Genomic DNA, 27375 nt, shown 5'->3' with positions numbered 1-27375 from the left:
CACTGAATCAGAAGCAGGTAAATTTCAAAATGACAGCTCTAAAAATATCCACTTTCCTTTTGTTCTCCGCCTATCCCTTTGCTCTGAACACCTTTGCCCTGAGGCTTTGCCTTTACCCTTCTCTGATTACTGCTCCAAAAGGGTTTCCACGAGCGGGGGAGTATTTATGGTTTCATTTGCTCCCAAGTCCTTGGTGGCAAAGGATGCTTGCTTCCTGATTCTTACTAATTGTGGAATTCACATCATTAACACAAAAATCATCATTTACAAAAAAAACAATTTCCTCAGCTTCCTATTTCTTCTGGGCCAACACTGAAAGAATATTTTCAAAGAAACAATATCCTCTCTCCTTTGCTCTTCTGAGTTTCACGTTCTTACCTCTAGTCACATTTTCAACCCTTATTACGGGATGCATCACAAAAATAGAAGAAAGTTCTTTGTGCTTTCCCTGTACCAGCCAATTATTCTAATTTGTTCTGTCTCTAACGAACAGAATGCAAAATCAACACAAAGCCTGATTATGCGACCTCTTCCAAGGGAAAGGTCTGAGAGTTGTCTATTTACTAATGAAGCTCAGTGTGTATTAAGGGTTGACTGAAGCAATCATCAGGAATTTTCATCCCTTAAATTAGTGTTTTCCACCAGATGCACATCTTTCATTTAGGATAATATAGCTTTTAAGTTCAGGAGACAGCTGGAGAAAAGAAAAGAACAAAAGGTAACCAACACAACATTTTAAGTGATAACACAGTAACAGCTCTCAACCTTCCCTGAGGAATTCAGCCTATTTTATGGACACAATTTAGTACAAACTCATAAGAAAGCTAACAAAACCCAAAACCGCTTCACAATAGCGTAGAGAGGTAAAGGTCAAAAATTATTACTGCCAGGCCCAGCAGACAATGGCACCTACCGCAAAGAGCACAGGACAGGAAAACCTGGAAGCCTGTGTTCCAGTTTCGGTTATTCCTGTAAGCATTAGTATGATCTGAGTGAACTCAGCCTGCCCTGCTTTTTCCGTTTATAAAAACCTACATCATCCTCTCAGTAGAATGAAATGCCACGTCTGAAAAGTTGCAGACCTCTTTAGGAAAGAAACAAAACCCATGCTTTCCAACCAAAATGGAATAATTCAGTCAATGGAGACAATAAAAATCTGCCATAAAGCAATTGTTTACTTGAAATCTATCTTTTGTGGTATATTTATTGGGGTAAGGAGTGTAAGGAAATCATAATTAGAGTTACCAATTATTCCAGAAATCAAGGTCGTTAAGTTCAGATTCCAACTTTGACCTTGACCCAGGCTTACAGAGATGTAAGGATGTCCCAATACCTCATATCCAACATACATGGGAGAATCAAGGTATGCAGACAGATCCTCTTATAAATATCCCATATGTAGTAGTTTTAATACAGGGTCTCAGATTCGTTGCCGTTCTTCGCATCCAGATGTGGGCATTTTTCCCTTGAATTTGGGCAGGCTTTCCATGCCTTCAAACAATAGAGCAGGGGTCAGTAAATTATGGCTGGTGGGCCAAATCTAGGCCTCTACCGGCTTTTATAAATGAAGCTTTATTGGAACACAGCCATGTTCCTTAGTATATGTATTGTTTGTGTCTGTTTTCACATCACAGCAGCAGAGCTAAGTAGTTGCAAAAGAGACTGTATGGCTTGTAAAGCCTAAAATATTGACTGTCTGACACTTTATGGAAAAAGATCTCCAACGCCTGCAATAGTATATAATGAAAGTGATGCTATGTAACATCTAAGACTAGGTCATAAAAGGTCATGCATGATTTTGCATGATTCTCGTGGAATGCTTGAACCCTGGACACTCATTCTTGGGATACTCTATCTTGAATCCTAACTACCACGTTATGAGAAGTCCAAGCCACATGGGCAGCCATCTATAGGCACTCCAGTCAACAGTCCTTGTTGGGCCCAGTCTTCAAGTCATCCCATCTCAAGGGCCAGACGTGTGAATTAAAATTATCTAGATGATTCCAGCCCCAGCCATTTGAATCCTCATGAGCTGAGGTTTCAGACATCAGTCATGGAGTAGAGACAAGCCATCTCCTCTGTGTATTGTTTGAATTGCTGACCCACAGAATCTGGGCACATATTAAAATTTTTGTTTATTTCACCACTAACTTTGGACTTCTTTATTATGTAGCAATAGATGACTATAGCACTGCGTCTGTACACAGGAGATCTGCATTTCACAGAGCACATATTTAGATGTGAATGTTGACTGCTCAATTTCTAAGAAGAACGTATACACACATATAGGTACAAAATGTTTATGTATATGTAAATATTAGACCTATATAAACTAATCTATATTATCCATAAAATGAGGGGGCCCTTGATAATGGCTAACATTTTTTTTCGGTATTTATTGTGTTCCAAGAACTGATAAATTCTTGCATTGTATGAATTTTCTCTTTTAACCCTCATAGCAACTCCCTGAGAGGAGTAATGTTATCTGTATTTTATAGATGAGAAAACTGAGGCAAAAACAGATAACACGCTCAAGAGTACTCAACAAGTAAATTTTAGAGTCAAGATTTGAACCCAAGTTCTCAAGTTTTAGATCCCTTACTCTTAGTCACCAAGCTATATACTGAGGAAGGGGATGAAAGCTGAAGCCATTACCTCATGCTCAAGAGGTTAGACAGAAACTTAGCAGGTATGGTTGAAAGAAGACAGGACTTGGAGTCGTAAGCCCAGAGCCTGAGTTATGAAATGAATTCTCCTCTCATCTAGATATAGGTTTGTTTTTAGAAAATGAAGACGAGCACTGCATATTCTGATTGTTAATTTCTGTACTTAATGATGACCAAAGAATGGAATTTTACCAGGGAGTTATTTTGCAATGACATAAATTATTGATTCAAAATGAAACCTTTATTATAAATTATTGATTCAAAATCAAATCTTGATTAAGTCTCCATCGCATCAGAAGTCTCTCCCACTCTTCCTTTCTTTTTAAACCCTTTTCTGTCTACTCTTGGCCAAAGCTTGAAGCCTAATTTAACATTTGGAAATAAAATAATGAAATAGTCATCACACAGCAATTCCAATGCCTACTGAAATGGAAGGTCTAAATAATTTTTCAGATAATTTAGGAAATTAAAAATATTTACATCATAGATGCAAAGACAGAAGTTACTTGTGTAATAAAATAAATGGTGAGACAAAAAGCTTCTGGTCAAGTAGATTTGTTTAAATATGAACACTAATCTGAGTTCTACCTCTGTGCTAAAACCCAGTGACAGGTTGCATACAGCTTCTAAAGGGATAGTTCAGTGCACTGGGTCAAATTCATGCCATAAAATGTGGTATTAGTAGTAGTACCAGAAGACAGAGTGTGACTGTCTTCTTTGGGACATAGACGAAGACGCCAAGATAGACAATATCAAGGACAAATTATGTAGAATAAGATATTATCTCAGTCTGTGGAACATGTCATCCAGGATAGAACAAGAAATAGATTTATTATCAAGTACATGAAGCCAGAGACAGTAAGCAATGAGTGGTAGTTGGTTAAAATAGACAGGTTTTAGAAGTAGAGGCACGGATGTGGAAAACAAACTTAGGGTTACCAGGGGATTGTGGCAGGGAGGCTAAATTGGGAGATTGGGACTGAAATATACACACTACTATACATAAAATAGATAACTAATAAGAACCTGCTCTTCTTATTAGCACAGGGAACTCCACTCAATACTCTGTAGTGGCCTATTTGGAAAAGACTCTAAAAAAAAATAAAAGTGGATATATGTATATGTATAACTGATTCATTTTGCTGTACACCTGAAACTAACACAACACTGTAAATCAACTATACTCCAATAAAAATTTTTTTAAAAATAGGTTTTAAGAACGATAGTCAGGGAGCAGTGTGGATTGGAAAGACCTGGCAAGAAATATTTCTGCATCCTTAGAAAATGCTCCCCAAGTTGGCTATGGCAAGGGTGAGCATTTAAGAGATCTTTGACCTAAGGAGGACATGAGATGAACAATCTAACCCAATGTGCATGAATTATTCTCCTCGGTGCTATCAGAAATCAGATGGCATCCTAGAGCAAGGGTCAGCAGATCTTTTCTGTAAAGGGTCAGATAGTAAACATTTTGGATTTTGTGTACCATATGTCTCTGCTGCAACTGCCCATCTGCTGCTGTAGCACAGAAACAGCCATGCACAATACGTTAATGAATGGGTGCGGCTGTGTTCAAGCAAAACGTTATGTACAAAACCAGGAGTCAAGCGAGATCTGATCAGTGGGCCAGAGTTTGTGGACCCCAGTTCTGGGTCAGTGTTCACAGCTGAATGGGTCATGAGGCCTTAAGTTCCAGTTCTCATTGTACTACTTTCTACCTGGGTGAACTTGGGTTCATCCCTTTTATTTATATGGGCCACTATATTAGTCAAGGTAGTGGGTGGTTTGTTGTTTGTTTTTTTTTGTTGCCTGAGACTGAGCTACTGTCCCGATATCTCACTCTAAAACCTATAGAAAGAGAAGGGCTGTGTTCCTCCAGCTGTGGCACCTCAGGGTAGGGTCCTCTACCTAAGACTCTGAAAAAGTAAGGAGGGCACAGTGCTACCTCATAGTACAAAAAGGTACATGAAAGACCTATGTTCTCCTTCCTCTGCTGCTGGCAGGCACTAAGATGAGGAAGAGATGCTCAGAAGGCCATGGCATGGTGATGGAGGAGTCCAGTCTGGCTGCGGCACCTTCACGACCTTAGGAAAACTGTCGGCAAGCTTTCATTAGAGTAGGTTCAGGCCACAACGTGCATATTCATCTTTCATCTGTTTAAACAAGGCACTAAATAGTAGGTGTCACTGGTCACTTCCTATTGAACAAAGCCTACAAGATTTTAGGTAAGCATCAAGACACTGATGTTGGGTCAGGCGAAGATTTCTTAGCTATGACACCAAAAAGTATATTGATAAAAGAAAAAAATAAGCTGGGCTTCATTCAGATAAAAAATAATGCATTTCAAAAGACACCATTAAAAAAGTAAAGACGTGCCATGAACTAGGAAAAAATATTTGAAAATCATATATCCAATAAAGGACTTGTATCCAATAATAACAAGCGTTGGCAAGGATATGGAGAAACTGGAACCCTCATGCATTGCTGGTGGAATTGTCAAATTCGAAACTGCTACTTTGAAACACTGATTCATCATATGACCCAGGTAATTACCCCTAGGTAACCACCCAAGTGAAATTAAAACTACATGCACACATCAGCCAGAGCGGCGAAAACGTGGAAACAAACCAAATGTCCATTAATTGGTGGATGGATAAATAAAATGTAGTATATCCATACTATAGAATATTCTTTGGCAATATGATACATGCTACTGCATAACCTCAAAAACATTACGCTAGATAAAAGAAGCTAGACACAAGAGACCACATACGGTATGAGCCCATTTATATGAAATGTCTACAAAAGGCAAATCTATAGAGGTAAGAAGTAAATTATCGGTTGAATGGGTCTGGGGGTGGGAATGAGAGTGATTCCAAATAGGCACAAGGTTTCTTTTGGAGGGTGATGGAAATGTTCAAAAATTAGATTACATGATAGGTGCATACAACTCTATAAATTCACAGATTTTACTAAAAACCACTGAATTGCATATACTTCAAAAGAGTCAATTGTATGGCATGTGAATTATACATCAATACAACTGTTTAAAAAATAAAGAAATTTAAAAGAGAAGTCAGGGACAGCCCTGACCCCAAACCTCACTATGAAATGTTAACATATTTACACAGAAATCTGCCACTTCTCCTGATGTCGCCCTTCCAGAAACTTGACTCTGAGGATGAGAAAGAACACGAACGAAGAGTAAGAGACCTCCAAACAGGGTCTAAGATAGCCGTGGCTCATTTATGCACTTTAGACTACAGGAGAAAATGGAAGTCCTCCCCTCGCCCCTACCCAGCCTGAGATGAAAACTTAATGACTCATAGGTACAAATGCAGGGCACCTAATTTGCAGCTCGATTATCTGGTTTTCCTCAGCAGCTACATTAACTAAGTGACAGTTAATACTGAGGATGGGATCAGAAGCAAACTATCAAAGCACAGGCCTCTGGGTCTGGTCAGCCCCTTACAACTTCACACCACTGAGGGCAGGGCAGCAACGGTACCCTGGTGGCCAAAAATGGTTATGACATCTGTTATCTGAGGCTGGAAAGAGAATCAGTTTCTCAAAATGAGGTCATCAAAATGGCCATGGGTATGCACCCATTTATGATACAGGTTCTCTTGCCTCACTCAAACCAACTGAATCAGAACCTCCAACAATGATACCTAAGAATCTGCATTTTTAACAAGCCCCCTCGATGATTCTTATGTTTTAAATTTTATTGTGCACAAGAGCCCTTTACTTAGAGAATATTAGAGATGGAAGGAACCTTGATGATCATCTAACCCAAAGTTCACATACTGTAGATGAAAACACTGGGGACCAACGATGTAACATGATTTTCAAAGATCAAATCGTTCTTTAAACTCTTTAAAAACAAAAACAAAACTATGTCTCTAGTCCTAAAAATTGTCAAGAATACTACTGACAAAAGAGAATATAAAATGTACCTTGGAAATATTTTCTTCAAAGATTGATGAAGATAACATGCTTCATCATTTAAAGGGATATGTTTCTGCTCTCAGGAAAATTAATCCAGAGCACCTCATTACCTGAAGCTGCCAACTAAATGAGTCATCGTAACAGTTAAATTATTTTTTCCTTGTTGGTATGTTCAGTTTAATTATTGCTTTTTCCCCAAACCTACCTCCCTTGAGAAAATGCATAGGTTACTTGACCCAAAACACCAACATTCTTACAGATCACAAGCATTAAGTCATCATTTCCTCTGAAGCCACATCTCCAGGGCTGCAAGTCATATTTTTCTATTAATGCAGCCTGAATTCTCCTGTGCGTGGGTCCTAAATCATGAGCTAGCAAGAGGGAGGAGATATGAGGATATATGTATATGTATAGCTGATTCACTTTGTTATAAAGCAGAAACTAACACCATTGTAAAGCAATTTTACTCCAATAAAGATGTTAAAAAAAAAAAAAGATTACATTCTATTGGAGGAAAACAGTCAATAAACAAATATACAAATGAATTAAAAAAAAAAAAAAGTGGGTTTCTGTTTCCAGGGGCCTATTTAGCCAGTGGGTTCATCCCCCGAAACCTCAGGCTCCCTTTCATTATTCCTGCTTGATCCTGCCTTTTGATAATTTCCAGTCAAGCACTGTTGTCTTATTTTCTGCTTTAGACAAGCTTAAGGGAGAGTTTCTTAAGTCACTTGACCAAAATATATTTTGGAGCATGGAAAGAACATAGTTTCTTTGTTTTTGGGGGGGTTTTGTTTTCACAAAAGGATTACTTGGATTCAAAATCTTGTTCACTGACTTGTTAATCGTGATGTAGTGACATGACAAATTTCTCAGCCTGTTAGAGGCTTTAATTTCTTTTTCACAAAATGTAAAGAATAACACCTACCTTGCAAGGTTTTTTGCAAAGATTCTAAAAAACACGTAGCACGTAAAATAGATAATATATGTAACACGAACAGTGTCTATTGTATATATATAATTGTCAATGAAAAAATGTTGCCTGCCATATCAGTAAACAAAGGATGTTGCAGCCATCAAGCCATCACATTATAGCCGCCCCAAGAGTGAACCCTGAGGAAACTCAGGATGGAAACAGGATGCCCACCATCTAGCAGTCAACTGCCACAGCCTCCCCTGATGGTGCACCCCGAGGGAACACAGGATGAGAAAGCACAGGATACTGGCCCACATAGCTGAGGTGCATATCAAAGGAAGGATTTCAGTGAGCCCAGACTTTTGCATCTTCCCATACACAGAAAAACACTAAAAAGTCATTAACTCGAGATGTCTGGTTTTCTTTAATTAACAGGAATCTTTCCATGTTCCGATTACCTGGTCTTTGTTGCAAAAACTCCTATAGTTGATGGTTCCTCCCTCTCCTTTTTGGATCAGTCCCTCAGAGAGAGCTGAGAGGCTGTGTCCCAGGCTTAAGTCCTCAGTTTTGCCCACCCAATAAAACATATTTCTCAACTTTGAGGTTGTGCATTTTTTTCAGTCAACATCATATATATGTTAAATATACATATATAGAATATATATACACAAATATACATATATATTAGTGTAGGGGGTAAAAACATGGACTTTTCCTTGTTATTTAACCACTCTGAACCTCAGTTTCCATTTCAGCAAAATAGACATATTAACAGGTCCTAAATCACAGTGTTGTCAGAAGGGCTAAACACACATAAAGCATGTACCCGCTGTCTGGCAAACAGTAGGAGCTCAACAAATGTTGTCCAATGGCAAGGCAGCCCTCAAGAGACCAGCGGTCAGTACGTGGTGGGTATTATGATTATTGTTCATTTCTTTCAGGGGCAATCTGGAAGCGCAGAGGCAGAGGTTTGGAGGAATTTTAGGGGGTCCACACAATACACCCAGGTGGGAACAACACAGATCCCCTGAGTGGGGTTCAGGGAGCACCTCAGCAGCCCTGGCCCTTCCTGCTCTCTCAGTTGGGAGGGTCTCAATGCTGGACTTTGTATTTTCAAAAGATGGCCCGGGCCTTCTTCAGAGAAGAGGAGGTGACAGACAGCAGGATGATGGCTGATGAAGGTGTGGGATGATGAGCGGAGAGTCAGCTTGTACCAGAAACATCAACACTCAACCAATGCCTGGCTCTACTTCCTCACCTGTTGATTGATGACTAGGCTTTATCTAGTTTCAGGACGAGAGTAAAACACAAGGATTCGAAATAGAGTCACAGGTGTAGAAAACAAACTTATGGTTACCAGGGGGGGAAAGTGGGGAGGGGAGAGGGATAAATTGGGAGATTGGGATTGACATATACACAAAACTACCTATAAACTAGATGACTAATCAGGACCTACTGTATAGCACAGGGAACTCTACTCAGTACTCTGTAATGACCTGTATGGGAAAAGAGTCTAAAAAAGAGTGGATTATATGTATATGTATAACTGCTTCACTTTGCTGTACACCCGGAACTAACACAACATTGTAAATCAACTATACTCCAATAAAAATTTAAAAAAACACACGCAAGGATTCTCCAAAGATCTTATGTTTGGACCTGATTCCTAGATCTTCTTCTGGGAATTGGGGGTGGGAGGAGAGAGAGTAAAGGAAACAGTGGGGTGGGGCGGGGGGACGTGCATAGGGACGTCCCACTGTCCTTCATGGTGGAAGCACTGAAGCACCACAAAAGGAGTTCCATCGATCCTGGAGAAATCCCCTCACGTCCCCTCCAGGAAAACTTCAAAACTCAGGACTGTCGATTCAGCGCACCTGAAAAAAACAGAGCAGATGGACGTCAGGACCCCGTTGGGATCCTGCAGCTCCATGGCTGCGGCCCCAGCAGTTTTGAGGGCAAACAGCTTACTCCAGAGTATTGATCCAGCCACAGCAAGGTGCAATCTGCTTAAAAAAAAAAAAAAAGAAAAAAAAAGTCTGTTTGAGAAATAGACCCACAGACACAGAAAACAAAATTTCGGTTACCGAAGGGGAAAGGGTGAGGGGAGGGATAAATTAGGAGTGTGGGATTAACAGAGACACACAGATATATGATATATGTAAAATAGATGAACAACAGGGTCCTACTGTAGAGCACAGTATTACTGTGCTCAATATTACTCAATATCTTGCAATAAACGATAATGAAAAAGAATCTGGAAAAGAATATATATATATGTATGTATGTATACGTATGTATGTGTGTATGCATAACTGAATCACTTTGCTGTACACCGGAAACCACCAACAATGTAAATCAACCATTCTTCAGTTTAAAAAAATAATTTAAAAATAATTTTAAAGTCTGTGTATGTACAGCAACCCTACCCCGTCAAGCCGGGAAGACGAACAGCAGTTAAGCGTAGACAGAGGCAACCCACCACATTGTCCCCAGCACGCAACTCCAGACATGGTCAGAAGCCTTTTACTGCCTGAGAGTTTTAGCACATGAGGGGGAAGCTTTTCAACTCAATTAGCATTCAATGGTCCTGATGCTCAATCACAGGGATCAGCTGGGAAGTTACTAAAGCCATTACCAAGGGCTGGAGTCGCCAGCTGAGTTTGAAATGTCAGTGCCTTTCCCCTGACACCACCTCCCCTCTTCCCACTGTCCCTCCCAATCAGAGGTCCTGATAATTTGGTAACCTTTCACAACAGCAGGGAGTCATCCTTCAGTCTTGGGATCAGGGACTTTGAAATACCCAAGGAGTCAATTACAGCTTGGCTCTGTCCCTGGGAAAAGAAAGCAGCATCCGAGAGGTGGAAGGAATTGGGGTCCTGGGCAACGCGGGCACGTGAGTTCCGAGGCGCCTTCTCCCAGATGCTGCCTGCATCCCACCAAAGCTTCCGAGGAGACCACAGCCTGTAGGGGTAGAAAGAAGAGCCTGGGAAGACCCAGCTCAAGGTTGCTCTAAGCAAAAGAGAATATGAATGGAGAATTGTCTCGAATTAGAGGAGGATTGCAGGAATGTAACCCTTTGTATTCTAAAGACCTGACAGTGAATTGGTAGGTAGGTAGGACCTTGGCTAGTTGTTAATCAATACCCATTGGCCCTTTCTCTTTGCTGCATCCAGATGCCCTTCGACAGCCCCCTTGCCTCTGGGTGGGGCCCTGGGACGAGCCCTGACCAGTGGACCATGCGCAGAAGTGGCTCTGTCCTCTCTGGGCAGAAGAGGCCAAGAGCGTGCGTGCCTTCTCCAAGCTCCCTTCTTCCAGCGCCGGGGCTCCGAGGACCTGAGGAAGGTGACGCCACAATGTTGAAGGACCCTGAGTCCCTCACATCTGCAAAGAACAGAGTCTCCCACTCCAACCCTAGCCAGTAAATCGAGCAAGAAAGAAGACTTGAACCTGTATGGATGAAGAATGTCGCCTGCCCTATCAGTCAACAGAGTGTTGCAGCCATCAAGCCATCATCAGCCATGGCAGCCATCCCCGATGGTGCACCCGGAGGGGATTCAGGATGGAGAAAAGCAGGATGCTGGCTCTAGATAGTTCAAATGCACATCAAAGGAAGGATTCCAATGAGCCCAGACTCCTGCCTCTTCCCGTACATAGAAAAATGCTAAATTCATTGACTTGAGATGTCTGGTTTTTCTTTAATTAACAGTAATCTTTTGATGTTCCGACTACCTGGTTGTTTTGGGGTTTAACGTTTTGTTTTGTTTTGTTTTTGCAAAACTCCTATATGTCCTGGTTCCTCCCTTCCCTCTTCAGTGCAATCTCTCAGAGCGATCTGACACTGCCTCCCGGGCTTAAGTCCTCAGCAAGTCCACCAAAAAAAAGATGATTCTCAACTTTTAGTTGTGCATTTTTTTCAGTCAACACCTGCTAAGCCACTGAGATTTTAGGTTGTTTGTTAGTACAGCTACCATCAGTTATCCTGACTGACAAAATGACATAATCAGAATTACAAACAAAAATATCCATCATATATATATATTTATAAACAACAAAATAACTGAATTAACTGTCCAAAAAAGGGAGCTGGTTAAATAAAGGATGGTACACGATACAGCCGTTAAGACACGTCTTTAAAATGATGCTAATGACATAGGGATACGATAAAAAGTGAACTTATTGTTTTTTATACTGCAGAGTAGTAACCAAAAAGTAATTGTGAAATAATTTAAGTACTTTGCTTAGAGTCTTTGAAGGGGATTTATGGATCACAGATTTTTTTTTTTAAATTCTCCCTTTCCCGTCTTACCACAGCACTTGCTCCCACACTTCCTTCTTCAACTATTCGTGCACAAAATCCCCGCCACTAGCCTACTTACCTCTAGCCTCCCCTTCCTTTTCTCCCCCAATACTGTACCCCCAAAACTAAAGGACAGTCCACCATGCAGAAAAGGAAGAATAGGTGGAAGGAGGGTAAGACTGCTAACAGTCATACATCAACAATGCTCACCCAGAACCTCTGGCAAAAGGAACTTCATTTTTCTACATCTTTCCAGAATCAGAATCTTGCTCACCTCTGGCCCAGGCTCAAAGGGAGCTCTTGTCGTCAGAGAAAAATTAAGGAGTTCTCCACTGCCTGTGAAAGTAACTGACGATGCTTTCTGATACATTGCAGGCACGGAGAGAGAGCATGTTTAGCTTAGTCAAGGCCTCTTTTATGACATGGAAAGAAAAGAGGTCAAAGTTACATTAAAATGAAGAATCAAAGAGTTCTTTGATTTTTGAAAGAAATCATTAATTGCATGACTTTTGATCAGACTGCATGTCTTATCAAATCTGGAGCTCATACTTGCACGTGGATGAATAATACAAGAGTCCCCACAAGATCCCTCTCCTCTGCAGCCCCATGTTTTTCTCCCTTTGGCTGGTGACAGTGGTTTTGTTCCTCTACGTGAGTTGGATGGGTTGGGAATGTGTCACTTTGAAAAGAAGATGCCCTAACACCTGTCCATAAAAAAGGCAGAGTTCTGGTTACCTCAGCCCTCCCATCCATTCTGGGCACCCACTCAGGGCTCCAAAATGATCTTGTTGGCTGGGCCTTCACAGTAGATAGGTGTGAATTAAATGACGAAGCTCTCGGCTGCGTCAGACAGAGGGGGCAAATCATAGTGTCTGATAGGACAGGTATTTTGCCTGTTTTTAAATTTCTACACAATGGGGGATCCTTTTCTAGGCTGACCCATCTGGAAGTTGCTTTCCCCGCCCCCCCCACCAGGTATCAAATTCAGCCTCAACAGAACATGGGCCCTCAGAGATGCCACAAACATAGAGACCCCAGAATGAGAAAAAGGAGAGCGCTGTAAACCTGGATCTCAAGGAGGACAGAAACAGGCATTTTGCAGACAGCATGAAAGGAAAGCACAGAAAATGACTCCACTTAAAACAGAATTTTGAAAACAAAAAACAAAAAAACAAAAAACAGAATTTTGAGCTACAACAGCTCCGGGGACTTGAATTCTCTCCAGTTAGTAAATACATAGTTTGCACCATCTTACCACAGAATAATCTGAGATAAGATGAGAGACAGGGTACTAAAGATCGACAAAACCTAGATTTTGAGTGAGGAGGACTCTGAAATGGGCAAGAATAGAGACATCTGCACTCAATACAAAAAGCTGAGAGTTTTGTCCACCCTTGTGAGGAAGGTATTAAGAACCTCAGTAAAGGGGCTTCCCTGGTGGCGCAGTGATTGAGAATCTGCCTGCCAATGCAGGGGGACACAGGTTCGAGCCCTGGTCTGGGAAGATCCCACATGCCGCGGAGCAACTGGGCGCGTGAGCCACAACTACTGAGCCTGAGCGTCTGGAGCCTCTGCTCTGCAACAAGAGAGGCCGCGATAGTGAGAGGCCCGCGCACCGCGATGAAGAGTGGCCCCCACTCGCCGCAACTGGAGAAAGCCCTCACACAGAAACGAAGACCCAACACAGCCAAAAGTAAACATAATAAATAAATAATAAAAATTTTTTACAAAACACCAAAAACATAAAATCTGGAAAAAAGTTGAACACCTATATACGCCCTGCAGACTTTACATTTAGTATTTTGAAGAAAAAAAAAAAAAAGAACCTCAGTAAAAATGACTTAGAGTCTTCAATTACTCCTTTTCTTAGTAAAAGTGGAGGGAGATAAACAACCTTAGTAATCGTTACGGATAATATCCGGACTATGGGTGTGTCACTGGCAATCTCAGAAAGTGGGTCTCTCTTGCCCTCCTGGGGCCCCTGGGGCTGTGCCAGCCCACCGGCACGCCCCACGTGGGGTGTCTGCTAGACTAGGGCATGGGTGGGGAGGCCCAGGTGTGAAGGGCCAGGTAGAGTACCTCTGCCTCCCCCCTGATCTCCTCCACAAAACTGCCCCTCCTCCTGAAGCCTGACCCCCAAGTCACACGTTCCTTATCATGACCTCACTGGGTAGTGATGACCTCACCGGCCTTCTAACAGTTTCCATGGCCGCGTAACTGCCAACGTGCTGCCCTCAGAGAAACTTCCCTGACAGTTCTCCACCAGATACCAATCTCTTTGGTTGTCTGAGTGAGAATGTGTGACTGGATCGTCTATATTAACTCAGACCTGTGCTCTGTTCCATGGGTGGGCAGCGGCAGGTACACCGAGACCGCCCGGAGGCATGGTGTACACACAATCTCACATGGCTGCCTCATGTTCCTGTGGGGTTTGCCCACTACGTATACCTGAGCGCGTTCCCAGCTGTAAGTAATACCAGTGACCTGGGACACCTTCAGGGACCCACAGTGCTCACTGCTGAGGACAAGTGAAAGGTCATCCCTGGACAAGTGTGCAGGATGGTCCTGATCTTTATAAATGTAGCTTCCCCTTTGGGCTACAGGATGCTTCCATTCAGACCCTTTCCTGATTGGCCTCTTAGCAAAAGACAAGTGCATTTTTGTTGGCAAATGGTAAATGGAGCAGTTTGAGGAAGAGGGCCACTCCTGAAACACACCTTCAAACCCAGGCACCTCTGTGCTGTCATGGAGACATCTATATCGGTGCCCTCAGACACATCCCATCCTGAGCTGCTGAGTACTAGGGGAGAGGGTGGTGCCATATTGATGGGAAGACTGGAAGCACCAAGAGGGATGTTGAAGTGCTAATGAGACTGGGGGGCTGAGGAGATGGTGTCCCAGGAGGCTGGGTTGATGTGAGCCTAGACTTGGTACCCAGAACGCGGTTCTCAGTCTCCTGATCACTCTGCCTCAGTACTTGGCCTTGTTCTAATCTACATAAAAGAATCAGAGGGCTAGAGTTCAGTGTGGTGGAAACAGGCAGTATAAATGGGGCCCAAGAGGGGTTGCCAAGGTGGGAGGGGTTCTTCACCAATTTACATTAGATTATTTTTTTCCAAAACCTGAAAGACATTTCCATTAAAGCCTCAGAAGTGACAGACTGCAAGAAATGTTTTCTCTGTTGTGGAAGGGAGAGATGGAGAGGCTCATGATTGCAATGACTTTCGGGTTCTACTGTTTTCCCTGGAAACGGTGAAGAGACTTGCTCATGTGCTGCAGCCGTAGGCTCTAGGAATTGCTTTTGCAGCCAGTGTCCCTTCCCTAGGGACTCATAGAGGTGATGGGCCAAGGCTGTGTTTTGGATGTCAAGTCGATTAAAGGTCTTCAGCCAGAAACTGGGAGAGACATGAGAGAGGGAAATTCTGGCAGGAGACTGTGTACAGCAGAAGTGACTGATCAGTTCTGATTTTCTTTGCAGCAGCAGTGGCTCCCGTTTCTCCTCCTACCCCTGGTCAGTACCATGTCCCCTACCGAGGGTGTGGAGAAACGCAGTTGGGCTGGCATGGGGAGACATACTGCCTGGTTGGTGGCTACCGGGCCTACGGGGATGCTCCTTTGGCCACGCCAGCAACGGTGGAAGCAGAGAAGCCAGTCCCCAGACGTGCTCCCAAGAGAAAGCGCGCTCTGGAAGAGTCAGACGAAGACCTGGGTTGCCCCAGACCCAAAATCCGGCGATTGGAGCATTCAAGCAGCTTCGGACTAGAAGGTGCTTTGATTCTCAAGCAGGGTGGCCCAACCTCTGGGCACATCCCCTCTGCAACAGCCCCAGTAAACCAATGTCCCATCCTTACTTTCTCAAGGTCGGCAACAGGGAGTCCCCTCCTAAAGAAGGTTCTCTCGCATTGCCACTCTCTCAAAGGCTGCCCCCAGTTTGTTTCCCTCCTGTGGGCCTGATCAGCCTAAGGGCAGAGTTGTCTCTTTCCTTCTCTGAGTCGGACCAAATCGTCTTAGTAACACCTCTTCACAGTGGTGACCAAGTGTTTCACGGGGGCTGCTGCTGAGCCTTTATCTCATCCTTTCATGGTGGAGAGAGGGAGAATTATAATGATTTTTACTTCTAGGGGAGAGGGTGGTGCCATATTGATGGGAAGACCGGAAGAACCAAGAGGGCTGTCGAAGTGCTAATGAGACTGGAGGGCTGAGGAGATGGTGTCCCAGGAGGCTGGGTTGATGTGAGCCTAGACTTGGTACCCAGAACGCGGTTCTCAGTCTCCTGATCACTCTGCCTCAGTATTCGGCCTTGTTCTAATCTACATAAAAGTATCAGAGGGCTAGAGTTCAGTGTGGTGGAAACAGGCAGTATAAATGGGGCCCAAGAGGGGTTGCCAAGGTGGGAGGGGTTCTTCACCAATTTATATTAGATTATTTTTTTCCAAAACTTGAAAGACATTTCCATTAAAGCCTCAGAAGTGACAGACTGCAAGAAATGTTTTCTCTGTTGTGGAAGGGAGAGATGGAGAGGCTCATGGTTGCAATGACTTTCGGGTTCTACTGTTTACCCTGGAAACGGTGAAGAGACTTCCTCATGTGCTGCAGCCATAGGCTCTAGGAATTGCTTTTGCAGCCAGTGTCCCTTCTCTAGGGACTCATAGAGGTGATGGGCCAAGGCTGTGTTTTGGATGTCAAGTCGATTAAAGGTCTTCAGCCAGAAACTGGGAGAGACATGAGAGAGGGAAATTCTGGCAGGAGACTGTGTACAGCAGAAGTGACTGATCAGTTCTGATTTTCTTTGCAGCAGCAGTTCCTTTGGCCACGCCAGCAAAGGTGGAAGCAGAGAAGCCAGTCCCTAGACATGCTCCCAAGAGAAAGCGCGCTCCGGAAGAGTCAGACGAAGACCTGGGTTGCCCCAGACCCAAAATCCGGCGACTGGAGCATGGTGCCAGGAGGTAGACCCCACAGCATCTTGCTGGCTGAGGCACTCTGAAGAGAGGGCAATGGTTTAACTGCCTAAGGCAGCGAATGCCTCTTCCTGCAGTGACCCACCCCGTCCCCCCACTGCCCACTGCCACAGATCACAACCTGCGTCGTTCTGTCTGAGCCTTCCTCAGCCAGGAGCCTCCTACCACACTAAATGGCCAAAAGCAAGGAGCCTCAGAAACCGAGGTTTGAAATGACAGTCTGCCCTGAACATCCCAGGGCTGAAGCTGGCCTGGAAGAAAACGTGACGTTCCTCTGCTCAATCCTCAGGGGCCCCTTTGTCAGCTGAAGACAGAAAAGTCTGCACTCTGCGAGCCGAGAAGAATGCAGGAGCAGAGACAGGGTGCAGAGAAGCCTTAGCAGGCTACCACATGGGCTCCTGCTCTGAGCCAGTGTCAGCGGCCACCACCACAAACCAGGGGGGAGCTGGGTTTTTTGAAACTGAAAGCAGCAATCTGTGGCTTCCCAACGAGCCTCCTGCCTGGGGTCTCAGGAGGCAGGATAGAGAGACCCAGGAAGACCTGCTCCCTGAAGCAAGAACAGGATGGAGAGTCAAGCAGCACGCACCCTGCCCCGAGGTTCACATGCTCCTTTATTCCCAGCCCTTTCTGTCCCCAGGGGGGTCCCTTACTGCTCAATGTTTTTCTGTAACAGACTTCTAGGGTCGCCAGTGCTCACACTTAGGTCACTACCCCTGTGCTAGGCACTCCTGCTACCCAGGAAAGGTTCCAAAGGCGGAACAGCTCCAGGGGGTGCCAGGGATCAGAGCAAAAACTGGAGAGGCTGGGGATGAAGGAGTTTGGGCACAGTCCCTAAAGCATCTCAGTGGTTGAGCTTCTGTGAGAAGGCACATCCCCTCTCTCTCTGTGTGTGTGTGTGTGTGTGTGTGTGTGTGTGTGTGTTGGAGGGAGGGGGTCCCCAGAGGAGGCAGCTAGGGGGAGGGCCTGAGGCTGGAAATGGGGAGTGGCGTGCGGCCTCTGAGCAAGCACAGGCACTTAGCCCTTGAGGTTTCTGGGAAAGCTAGAGTCACAAGGGCCTCGAGATAAGGCAAGTGTAGCAGCAGAACCCAGGTGCCAGGTCTTTCCTCAGAACCTATACTTCTTCACGAGGCCAGGCCTTCCATGCTGAGGTAGGAGGGATCCTGGCCAGAAGGTCGGCCAGCAGCCCTGGGAGGAAGGTTGCTGCGATGGGGGCTCTGCTGCCATGGAAATGACTTCATTTCCTTCCACTCAAATAGCCTACTGACTGGGTTCCTGCTCTGCTGAGGAAAAGGGTCGTTGACTCTCCCCAGAAGGTGTTCAGTTCACCTCCCAAAAGTCCCTCTCTTCAGGCCCTGGGGAGGTGTAGCAGCTCCTGAGGGCGCTCTTTCCTGAGGCTGGCTGCCAGAAGTGTGTGTGGGGGGGGTTCCTGAGAGTTCCCGGGTGCTGGTTGAAGTCCCCAGAGAATGGTCATGCAGGCTGGGGAGTCAAGTAGGTGTAGAGAGAAGGTCGGGGGCAGAGGGCCCCTTCCTGAATCCAGAGCTCACAAGGTTCCCCCCCCATTTCCAGAAACTCTCTCTTCCCCCACACCAGCCCACATGGCCCCGTACCGGGAAACCGGGAGCCCAGAGCACCTGTGGCCGCAGAGACACTGGCACGCAGCCCTCGGAGTGGGCGGGGCCGGCTGCAGGCAGATGGGGACGCGGTGTGCTCCCGGGAGGCCTCGGGCTGAAGGTGGCCCTCTGAGAGAAGCGGCCCAGCTTGGCCAGGAAGGTTAGAGGCGGGGGAGAGCAGCCTAGGGCGCCCCCTCGGAGCAGTGGGAGTGGGAAGAGGCGCAGGGGCGGAGGGAAGCCGCGACGGGAGGCGAGTGGGCTCTCAGCAGAGGCCAGCTTAGCCCGCGGGAGCTGCCTCGGAGCAGGGGGCGGGAGGGCAGTGCCACCCCGGGGCTGCCGGGCTTCGCGGATCGCGGCTCTCCGCACACACGGCTCGCAGGGCCCTGTGACTCTGTATCCCCTCCCTCACCCCGCCCCCCTCGCGAGGCCGCGCCGCTGGGTGGCCTGTGTGGACGGGCACAACCCCATCGCCCGCCCCTCTCACACCCGCCTCTGCCCACCCGCCTGGCCCTGCGCAGCTTGCGGCCCGGGGGCCTCGAAGGTCCCCGCGCACTCAGCCAGCGGCCTCTGCTGTGTCTGCTGCTGCTGCTGCTGCGTCTGCTGCTGCGGCCGGGAACCCGCGTCCAGACCACGCCAGGCACCTCCAGCACCCCGAGTCCGCGGGAGCGCACGCGGGCCCTGAGGCGGGACTTCCCGCTTGTGGACGGGGGGCTGCAGTGTGTGCGGGCTGGTGGGGGCCGGTGGGGGCCTAGCCTGGCCCTGGGCAGGGGAGGAGGTCCGGAGCATGCAGAGCTAGTGGGGAGGCTCCCTCACACCACCCCTGGATGTCCTCTCCATCATCTATGGATGCCCTTCCCCTTCTCTGTCATCCCCTCCCTGGTTGGGAACCCCTCAGCCCAGGCCTCAGCTGCTCCTAGTATAGTCTGTGTGACAGTGTGAGGTGGGGGACCCCCCGGCTGGCCCAGGCCAGGCAATGTGTCCTGCCTGATCCCAAGACCTAAGGAGCCCACCCATTTGCCTTGACCTCCCTCCAGCCACAACGACATGCCCCTGGGTCCTGAGGCAGTTTTACCACAATGGGCTCCAGGATGTTAATCTGTGCAATTTCAGCCATGGCCAGACCAGCTTGGACAGGCTGAAAGACGGTCTCGTGGGTGCCCAGGTACCAAAGGGACACACAAGGTGCCACCATGGCTGCTGGGGAATGTGGGGCAGTTTGGGGGCCTCAGAGACCACAGGTGAGTCACACTGGAACTAAGTTACCATAGTGGCCTAGAAAGTGCCATGCCATGGATGCTGGGGGCTACAGGGGTCACAGTGAGCCAACCTGACGGGCATCCAAGTACCACAGAAAAAGCAACGCATTCCATGTGACTTCTGGGCACAGTGAGTGCTGTGCCAGCTGAGGAGGCTATGAGAAGCCCAAGGAGTTCCAAAGCCCAAACCGAGCCCTGGCCTTCCCTCAGTTCTGGTCAGCCTACGTCCCATGCCAGACCCACGAACGGGATGCTGTGCGCCTCACCCCGGATCAAATTGACCTCATCCGCCTCATGTGTGCCTCCTATTCTGAGCTGGAGCTTGTGACCTCACTTAAAGGTAGACGGGGGACTTCCCTGGTAGTCCAGACGTTAAGACTCTACGCTTCCACTGCAGGGGGCTCGGGTTTGATCCCCGGTGGGGGAACTAAGAGCCCTCATGCTGCGCGGCACGACCAAAAAAAAAAAAAAAAAAGGTAAACAGACTGGTGGTGGTAGGTGCTAGGGACTTCAGTAAGCTACCCCTGCCTCTGAAAATGATCATCTGACCTACCTGCCCCCAGCTCTCAACAATACCCGGAAGTTGGCTTGCCTCATTGGTGTGGAGGGCGGCCACTCACTGGACAGTAGCCTCTCCATCTTGCGTACCTTCTATGCGCTGGGTGTGCGCTACGTGACACTCACCCACACCTGCAACACGCCCTGGTGAGCGCAGTGCAGATGGTAAGGGCCCAGTGAGGCAGGGATCTGCCCAAGATCACGCTGGGGCCCAAAGCAAGTTTACCCCTGGGATCCGCCCTGAACCTGGGGTGGGGAGGGGAATGGAGGTTCGCAGAACAAGACTGAATCCCCAGAAGGGCCCTCCTACTGCCAGGCACAGCCCAGTTTGGGTCCCTCCTCTTGCACCAGGGAGTTGCAGGTGTAGACGGTTCGACAGAACCTCTTTCTAGGCTCTTGTAGCCAAGTCATGGCCACCAGTCAGACTGCCTCCTGGCCATCCTGCAGGGCACAGAGCTCAGCAAAGGGGATCCACCCCTTCTACAGCAATGTCAGTCGGCTGACCGGCTTGGGCGAGGTAAGGACCCGGGTTCCATACCCTGCCCCACATGAATGTACAGCCCCGCCTGTTCCCTCCAGATAAATGCACACAAGGTAAATGCAGCCCTGATGCCCTCTCCCCATCCTGCCCCTGCAGAAGGTGGTGGCAGAAATGAACCGCCTGGGCATGATGGTGGACTTGTCCCATGTCTCGATGCTGTGGCACGGCGAGCCCTAGAAGTGTCACAGGCACCTGTCATCTTCTCCCACTCAGCTGCCCGGGGTGTGTGCAAGAACACTCGGAATGATCCTGATGATATCCTGCAGCTTCTGGTGAGAGACTGCCCTGGCCCTCAAACCTAAAGCAAGAGGTTCAAACCGGGAGCCCTTGAACCCGAGCCTCTTCTCCCTCAATTTCCTCAAACCCCAGGTTAAATATCTTCTGCCCCCAAAACCCACGGTCCACAGCCCCTGAACTCTTGAGCCCTAGCTGGGGGTCTAGGTGGTAAGATACTCCACCACACCCGGAAACCCAGGGCCAAGACACCACCCAGACCAGGGCTGCGGCTCCTCCATTCACACAAACCCAGAGAGGAGACGACTCTGACCTCAACACCTTCCTCACAGGGGCCGAGAGAGTGAACAGGCAGCTGGCTGTGCTGGGGGCCAAGCTGACTGTCCACCGGTCCGCCCCTGCAGAAGAAGAACGGTGGCATCGCGATGGTGCCCTTGTCCGTGCGGGTGCTGCAGTGCAACCCGTTAGCCAACGTGCCTACTGTGGCAGGTGAGCCTCACCCTGGGCTCTCTGAAAACTCTGATTTGGAGCTGAAGCTGGGTCCAAACTTGGGGAGGACTTCAGAAGAGCCCCAGTGGCTTGACCCTCCTGTTGGCAATAGGTACAGCTCCCAAAAACCCAATAACGGACGGTACACAGCACCTTGGTGCCATGTGGAACTGGAGCCACGGAATCAAAACTGCGGTACTGATGGGTAGCAAGGAGGCTGTCAGACACAGAGCCCGGGTGCTGCCCATCTGTGCCTCTGCAAGGGCTCCTAAAGCGCACTGCCCCTACCTCTGGCCAAGGGACTGGACAGCTCCTTAGGTCTCTGGGGTCTTCATCAGTTGTACTCTTGTTCCTCTCTCATCCTCCACACCCGGGGAAAGGAGCCCCCACAGGTTCTCAAGGAGACTGGGAGGCAGGGTGAATCGTGGGTGGGAAATGGCCCAAACAGGGGGCTCTGGGGTCCACTCCAAATCTGAAGTCCAGTCTAGAGCCAGCTGGGATCACTTCAGATCAAACCTCAGGGCCCTCGAGTTGGTACTCTCGGTGCCAGGCCACGAAGGAACTGGACTGTTTGGCCTACAGGCTGCAAAAAGGGGAATCAACAGAGGCCAGTCATCACCCCCACCCCTGTCCTGGAAGCCCCACACTGCTGACTTCCCATTCTTCAGATCACTTCGACCACATCAGGGCAGTCACTGGATGCAAGTTCATCGGGATTGGCGGAGATTATGACGGGGCTGGCCGGTGAGTGCTTCCCCATGGCTTGTCTCGGGCTGGCTGGGCAGCAGTGGGGCTTTCACAGCCACCGTGCCCACCACACTGTGGTCCTCATGGCCTTGACCATAGCCTCAGGTGTGCTGGCCCAACTGGTATCTCCCCTCTCCCAGGGTCTGCTTCCTGGGCTCTCCTGTCTGCTTGGCCCTACTCTAGGTCATCATATTTGTCTAAAACACCACACAGAGCTCATCTGCCCAGCATCTGCGCCCATCCAGTGCCAGCAGACCCACGGCCTCTGAGCAGACTCTTCGCAAGGTCTGGGCTGGGCTGACCATCGTCTCTGCCTGCAGCTGGGTCTGTGCATGCAGGGGGGTCAACCCAGTTCTTAAAAAGCTTTTCTTCTCTTTATAAATGGAGGCAAAAATTGCATTCAGTGAAAGGCATAGATCTTAACAGTACAATTCAATGAGTTTTGACGAATAGTCGAGGCGCTCTTGGGGCCTTCCTTTGAAGGATGAAGAGCAGGAGTGAATCATTTACTCTCTCCAAGTCTCCATTTTCCATATCTGACCAGGGCTGGGGTTCAGTGGACCCTGGACACATAGGGCTCTGGTTCTGACTCAGGACCAGGGAACAGGTCTGAGGCCCAATAGCTGGCTGGCTGGCGGCCACACAGGTTCCCACAGGGGCTGGAGGACGTGTCCATATACCCGGTACTGATAGAGGAGTTGCTGAGGCGTGGCTGGAGTGACGAAGAGCTCTGGGGTGTGCTTCGAGGAAACGTGCGGCGGGTCTTCAGACAGGTGGAACAGGTATGCTGGGCTGGGCAAAAGAGTAGCTCTGAGCAGGTGGTCTGAGCAGGTGTACGTGGGGGTGCTGTGAGAGGTGCTGCCCGCTGACTGCCGCCTCCAGGTACGGGAGGAGAACGAGGGACAGAGTCCCTTGGAGGATGACTTCCCAGATGAGCAGCTGGGCAGCTCTTGCCGCTCCGTCCTCCCACGTCTGCATCAGAGAGAGGATCTGGCTCCTGACCAGAAACTAACCAGAGCTGCGGTTCGTGGGAATCCCATTTTGTCACCTAAGTGGTCATTCTCAAAATCTTGCCCCCACATGGGCCCAGGCCTCACAGTTATTGCTGCCTTCCCAGTCCTCATTGTTTGGCTCTGGTGATCCAGTTAATCCTGCCAGATGTCACTTTGGCAGCCACAGATACCCCACAAAGTTTCCTTGCATGCGAGCACAAACATTTCCTATGTATTATTCTCTTCTGATAATTCTTTCAATGTATCCCTTCTGGCTTTGTGCAAAACGATTCTTTGTTTTGTACACGGGGACCACATCTGGGAAAACATCGCCGCACCCTCATAAGTGACAGGGGGAGACCCGAACTGGCCAAGCCATGACAGGAGCTCGCCGCTGCTGAGCTCTACAGATCCCGCCCCTTCCACACAGTTCGCCAATTCCGCGGCGAGCTCATCTTTCTTGATGTTCTTCCCTTAGGAGACGTGTACAATGCAGCAGGATTCTCAACCCGTTCCCCGTGGTCACTTGTGCTAGATGGAGCTTTGCAGTGTTCTGTGCCGGCCGTGGGCCGCTGGTGGAACACTGTGTGACAACTGCCTGCACAGGACTTCAGGGTTCATGAAATGTCTGTCTTCCCAGCCTGACGCTGCTGAAAACCACGCTTCCCAGAGAAGGAGAGAGATCCAGCTGGTCCACACCTGCATACACATTTGTTGACATGTGCAGAGGACAGCAGGCTCTAGCAGGACCCACATCAGCCTAAATTCAAGAACTCCGGTGCCAGCCCTTGACAGCAGCTGAAGGGGGGTTTACAAGAGATGCAACCTCGAACCATACCCTAGGCTGAATCAGAGGTGCTGTTGGAAGAAATAGGCCGTTGTGTCACTTTCCCGAAGAGTTTGGCCACGAGAAAAGTCCCCCAGAGCCCAGCACTGTGGGAGAGGCCTCACCCACAGAGCAGGGCAAGTGTCCCAGGCAGGGTGCCCCGCGCCCGGCACCCCGCCAACGCAGCAGGAAGGTGCCCCCCCTACGCCCCAGACAACGGGAGCTCTCCCTTCCTCAATAATTGAGCTTCTCATCCAAAAGAGGTTCTCTTCCCACCCAAACATTAGAGCTTCTAAATATTTCAGGATCCCTGGGTTGTAGAGGGTCACTCGCCGTGCCCTTTGGATAAATGAAGCCAACGTCAGCTGCTTCTGGGCTGGCCTTGAACAAAACCATCAAGATGGAAAATCTCTGCTCCTGCCCTTCCTCCCGTCACCCCCCGTCAAGCCTTTCCTGCTGCATGCAATGACCCGGCTCTTTTGTGAGCAGGTGAAGAACACCCACGGTGCGTGCAGTTCTGTGGTCCCTGCAGAGATGAGGTGGGTGCGGGGGACCCTCAACCATGCTGGCCTCTGCTGCCATCCCCAGGGCCCTTGATGTGGGCTTCAGCACAGCACAGCCAGCCTCAGGAGGCCTGTGGGACCACTGGGGCCCCGGTGGCGATCCCCTGGATGTTCCTGGGAACGCTCCCACGACTCCAAGGCCAGTCCTGCCAGCACCCAACTCCACCAAGCTGGCACTCCTTACCTTTTCCGGATTCCGTTCGCAGCTCCCTCCTCATACGCATTCTCAAAGCTTCCAAGAGGGGTGACCCCACTTCTCTGCTACAACTCCACCCTGAAGGCAGCCCCCGCCTGACAGCACCGCCCGCCCCCCCCCCCCCGGCAGGGCAGCCCTGAGTAGCTGCCCCTCCACGTGCACTGTCCGTTCCCAGGTCCCACGCCAGCCCGCCGAGGGGTGGAGCCTCCAGGAGAGCCGCTGTCCTGCTCGCACTGCCCCAGCATCACCACCGCCACTTGCCGCCACTCTGCACTTGCCTCCTGTGTGCTTCCCCACCCCGGTCCCCTGCGTGGGTCCCCCGCTGCGCGTACACAAGCCTGTGCAGAGACAGAGCACAGCCACCAAGTCTGAGCCTCGCCGCTGACGTCTGTGCTTGGAGAGGCTGGAGGAAGCTGCTCCCCAGTCGGCTTCACCGCAGGGTCCTGGTACCCAGTCTGCCTCCAGCAGGGAGGTGATGGGACCCCACGGAAGGATGCCCAGAAGCTCTCCCGGCCCGCGGGGTCTGGGGCTGTTCAGCTCTCTAATGCTGGGTCCTTCGGAGATAAAGTCTTCAGTCACCTGCCTGGGCACCCCATCCCCTCTGAAGATACAAACTCAACCTCCTCCAGGGTCTTGGCCTGGAGGGAGGAGCCGCCCAGGGTCAAAGCCCATCCCTCTCTCTTCCCACCTCTAGACCTGTGGGAAGGGCTCAGGCTAAACTCCCGGTGCCTCTTCTCTCAAACCCTCAAATGATAAGAGAAGAGGTATGTCTGTCCACCTTGCAGGGTCCTTACTCCGCCTGCCAGTAGGCGACATGGTCCTGGAGGTGCTTCTTAAACTGCCAGTCTCACTGTCTTAGCCTCAGAGTTACACACGCCCAGGAAGGACCCCGGGTACACGGCGTCCCGTTACTCCCAACTCTACTCCTGAGCGTCAGGGTTAGCTGACAGCAGGCGACAACCCATTTCAGGGATTTCTCATTTCCAAGGGCTCTTGAATGCAGAAAGAGCCCTAAGAGTCAAAGGAATTTGGCTCCAGTGGTGAAGTTACAAGTCATCTGGCAAACACTTACAGCTGGAGGGCCAACTAAGCACCCCCTTAAATCTCACCACACAGACTCTGCTGATCCGGGCTGGCCGGTGTGGTTCTCCTAAGGTTGCTTGTGCTATCGATCATCTTGCTGTACCTCCCAGTTAAAGATACAGCCTTAGGAAGATGGCTGGACCCAGACCATCAGGCAATCATATTTACCCATTGACCTACCCTCTTCCTCCCTCCTTCCTCCCTCGCTTTGGAAGCTTTAGCGAAACATATTTCACTTCCCACTTTACAATGAAATCATTAGCCTCTAAATAATGCACCTTGCATGGATAGGAGGGCAGGCAGTCTGCACACACACCTGTGCTGGTCGCTCTGCCCAGTGAAAGGGAGGAGCAGAGTATTCCCCAAGGGGCTTTCTCGGAGCTTCGGAGGCTGAAATTTGAGGGTTGACGGGGTGTACACGTCAGGAAGTGAAAGAGAGAGACTCCAGCTGCGGGAGAGGAGGGAAGAGACTCTCAGTGGTCTTCCTAGGTAGTGAGCTGTCGGAGCGAGTGGCATTCCTCCCCATCTCGCCCATGAAACTGTAAACACAGCACATGTCTCTGTGTCCTTTTCCTAACAATGGATTATTTTTTAAAATCTTTTAACTCTGTGTGTTGTTGTACAGGAGGGTCACTGAGGGATATATTTGAGGCTAGGACCCCTAACTCCATGAATAGCAAAGTTAACATCTGATGCAGCCAGGACGTTGCAAAGCCTCTTGGGACCCCAGGCACCCAGGATCGCTGTGCACGGAAGAGCCAGCTGCCCATTCGCTGCTCATCCCCCTGCAGGCTCCCCTGTCACTTGCTTACCTGGCCTCCTGTCTGTATGTTCCCTGTTGCAGCTCACGGTGCTTGACTAACTGAGCCCGAAGCATTCAGAGCCTCTTCTGCTGGGTGCTCAGAGCACTGATCCCAAGAGCTGCACCACCAAAACAGGATTCTAAGGGTCGACAAAATGGGAAATCTTGCAGTTTATCCTCTTTCTAAGGACCCACTGTACTTTTTGTTAGTAAAGCCTCTTAGATAACCTTTAAGAAAGACACCTGGGTTTTCTTCCAAACTCACTCAACTTTTCCCATAATGAAATTTTTATTAATATCCCGCAGACTTGTGCTTCACAAAAACACTCAGGAAGTCTTTTCCAGAAGCGTATAGGTCGTGTCTGCAACAGTAGTTCTCGTGCAAATGCAGCAGTGAACTTTGCGTGACTGTTTCAAGGATGTTTAATGAAAGCCAAGGGCATGATTCCTAAAATGCAATTCAGTGAAGATAATTATACAAGGAAATAAACTAATATGGTTCAAGTCATTGGCCTTCTGGTAGACCAGTGAGAGGCATCTGCCTCAGACTGCCTACAGGGGTGGATGGGGCGGGGGACCTTGGATGGTCACTCCTAAAGGGCACTCCTCTCCCAGACTTTGTAAGTACTAAACAGCCCACAATTCGAGGTTAGACTCTCAGAGGGAAATCAAAAGCACTGTTATCTTGCTTTAATAATT

The 27375-nt window shown here is 48.6% G+C and overlaps 1 protein-coding gene and 1 pseudogene across 14 annotated transcripts in view; one reads left to right on the top strand and one right to left on the bottom strand.

Annotated features, from left to right (window-relative positions):
- Positions 1–5433: 5433 nt before the first annotated feature.
- Positions 5434–27375, bottom strand: part of LOC309623760 (uncharacterized protein) — a 66360-nt gene continuing 44418 nt past the window's right edge. For 6 of the 13 annotated variants that reach the window (XR_014241522.1, XR_014241523.1, XR_014241524.1 and 3 more), the window contains 6 exons: positions 26687–26816; positions 26191–26322; positions 25124–25345; positions 10269–10485; positions 9311–9527; positions 5434–8807 (listed from right to left, as the gene is read on the bottom strand). Coding sequence is in view for 1 of the 13 variants with exons in the window: in XM_082380937.1 (XP_082237063.1) it covers positions 27090–27124 (35 nt within the window). In the remaining 12 variants the exon portion in view is untranslated. Of the gene's footprint in view, positions 8808–9310; positions 9528–10268; positions 10486–23837; positions 24065–25123; positions 25346–26190; positions 26323–26686; positions 26817–26937; positions 27125–27375 lie in introns of those variants that run through there. The other 7 variants (XR_014241527.1, XR_014241528.1, XR_014241529.1 and 4 more) reach the window with 7 other exon arrangements.
- Positions 19236–23682, top strand: LOC309623506 (dipeptidase 2-like; annotated as a pseudogene). Its single transcript has 10 exons — positions 19236–19324; positions 19424–19551; positions 19856–19985; positions 20209–20350; positions 20651–20720; positions 20841–21016; positions 21383–21467; positions 22136–22211; positions 22861–22996; positions 23097–23682. The product of its transcript is annotated as a dipeptidase 2-like (transcript).

The sequence above is a fragment of the Balaenoptera borealis genome, assembly GCF_965194805.1.
Source record: "Balaenoptera borealis genome assembly, chromosome: 2".
Lineage (NCBI taxonomy): Eukaryota > Metazoa > Chordata > Mammalia > Artiodactyla > Balaenopteridae > Balaenoptera > Balaenoptera borealis.
Note: the sequence above shows the minus strand (reverse complement) of the source record. Positions and strands in the feature narration are given on the sequence as shown.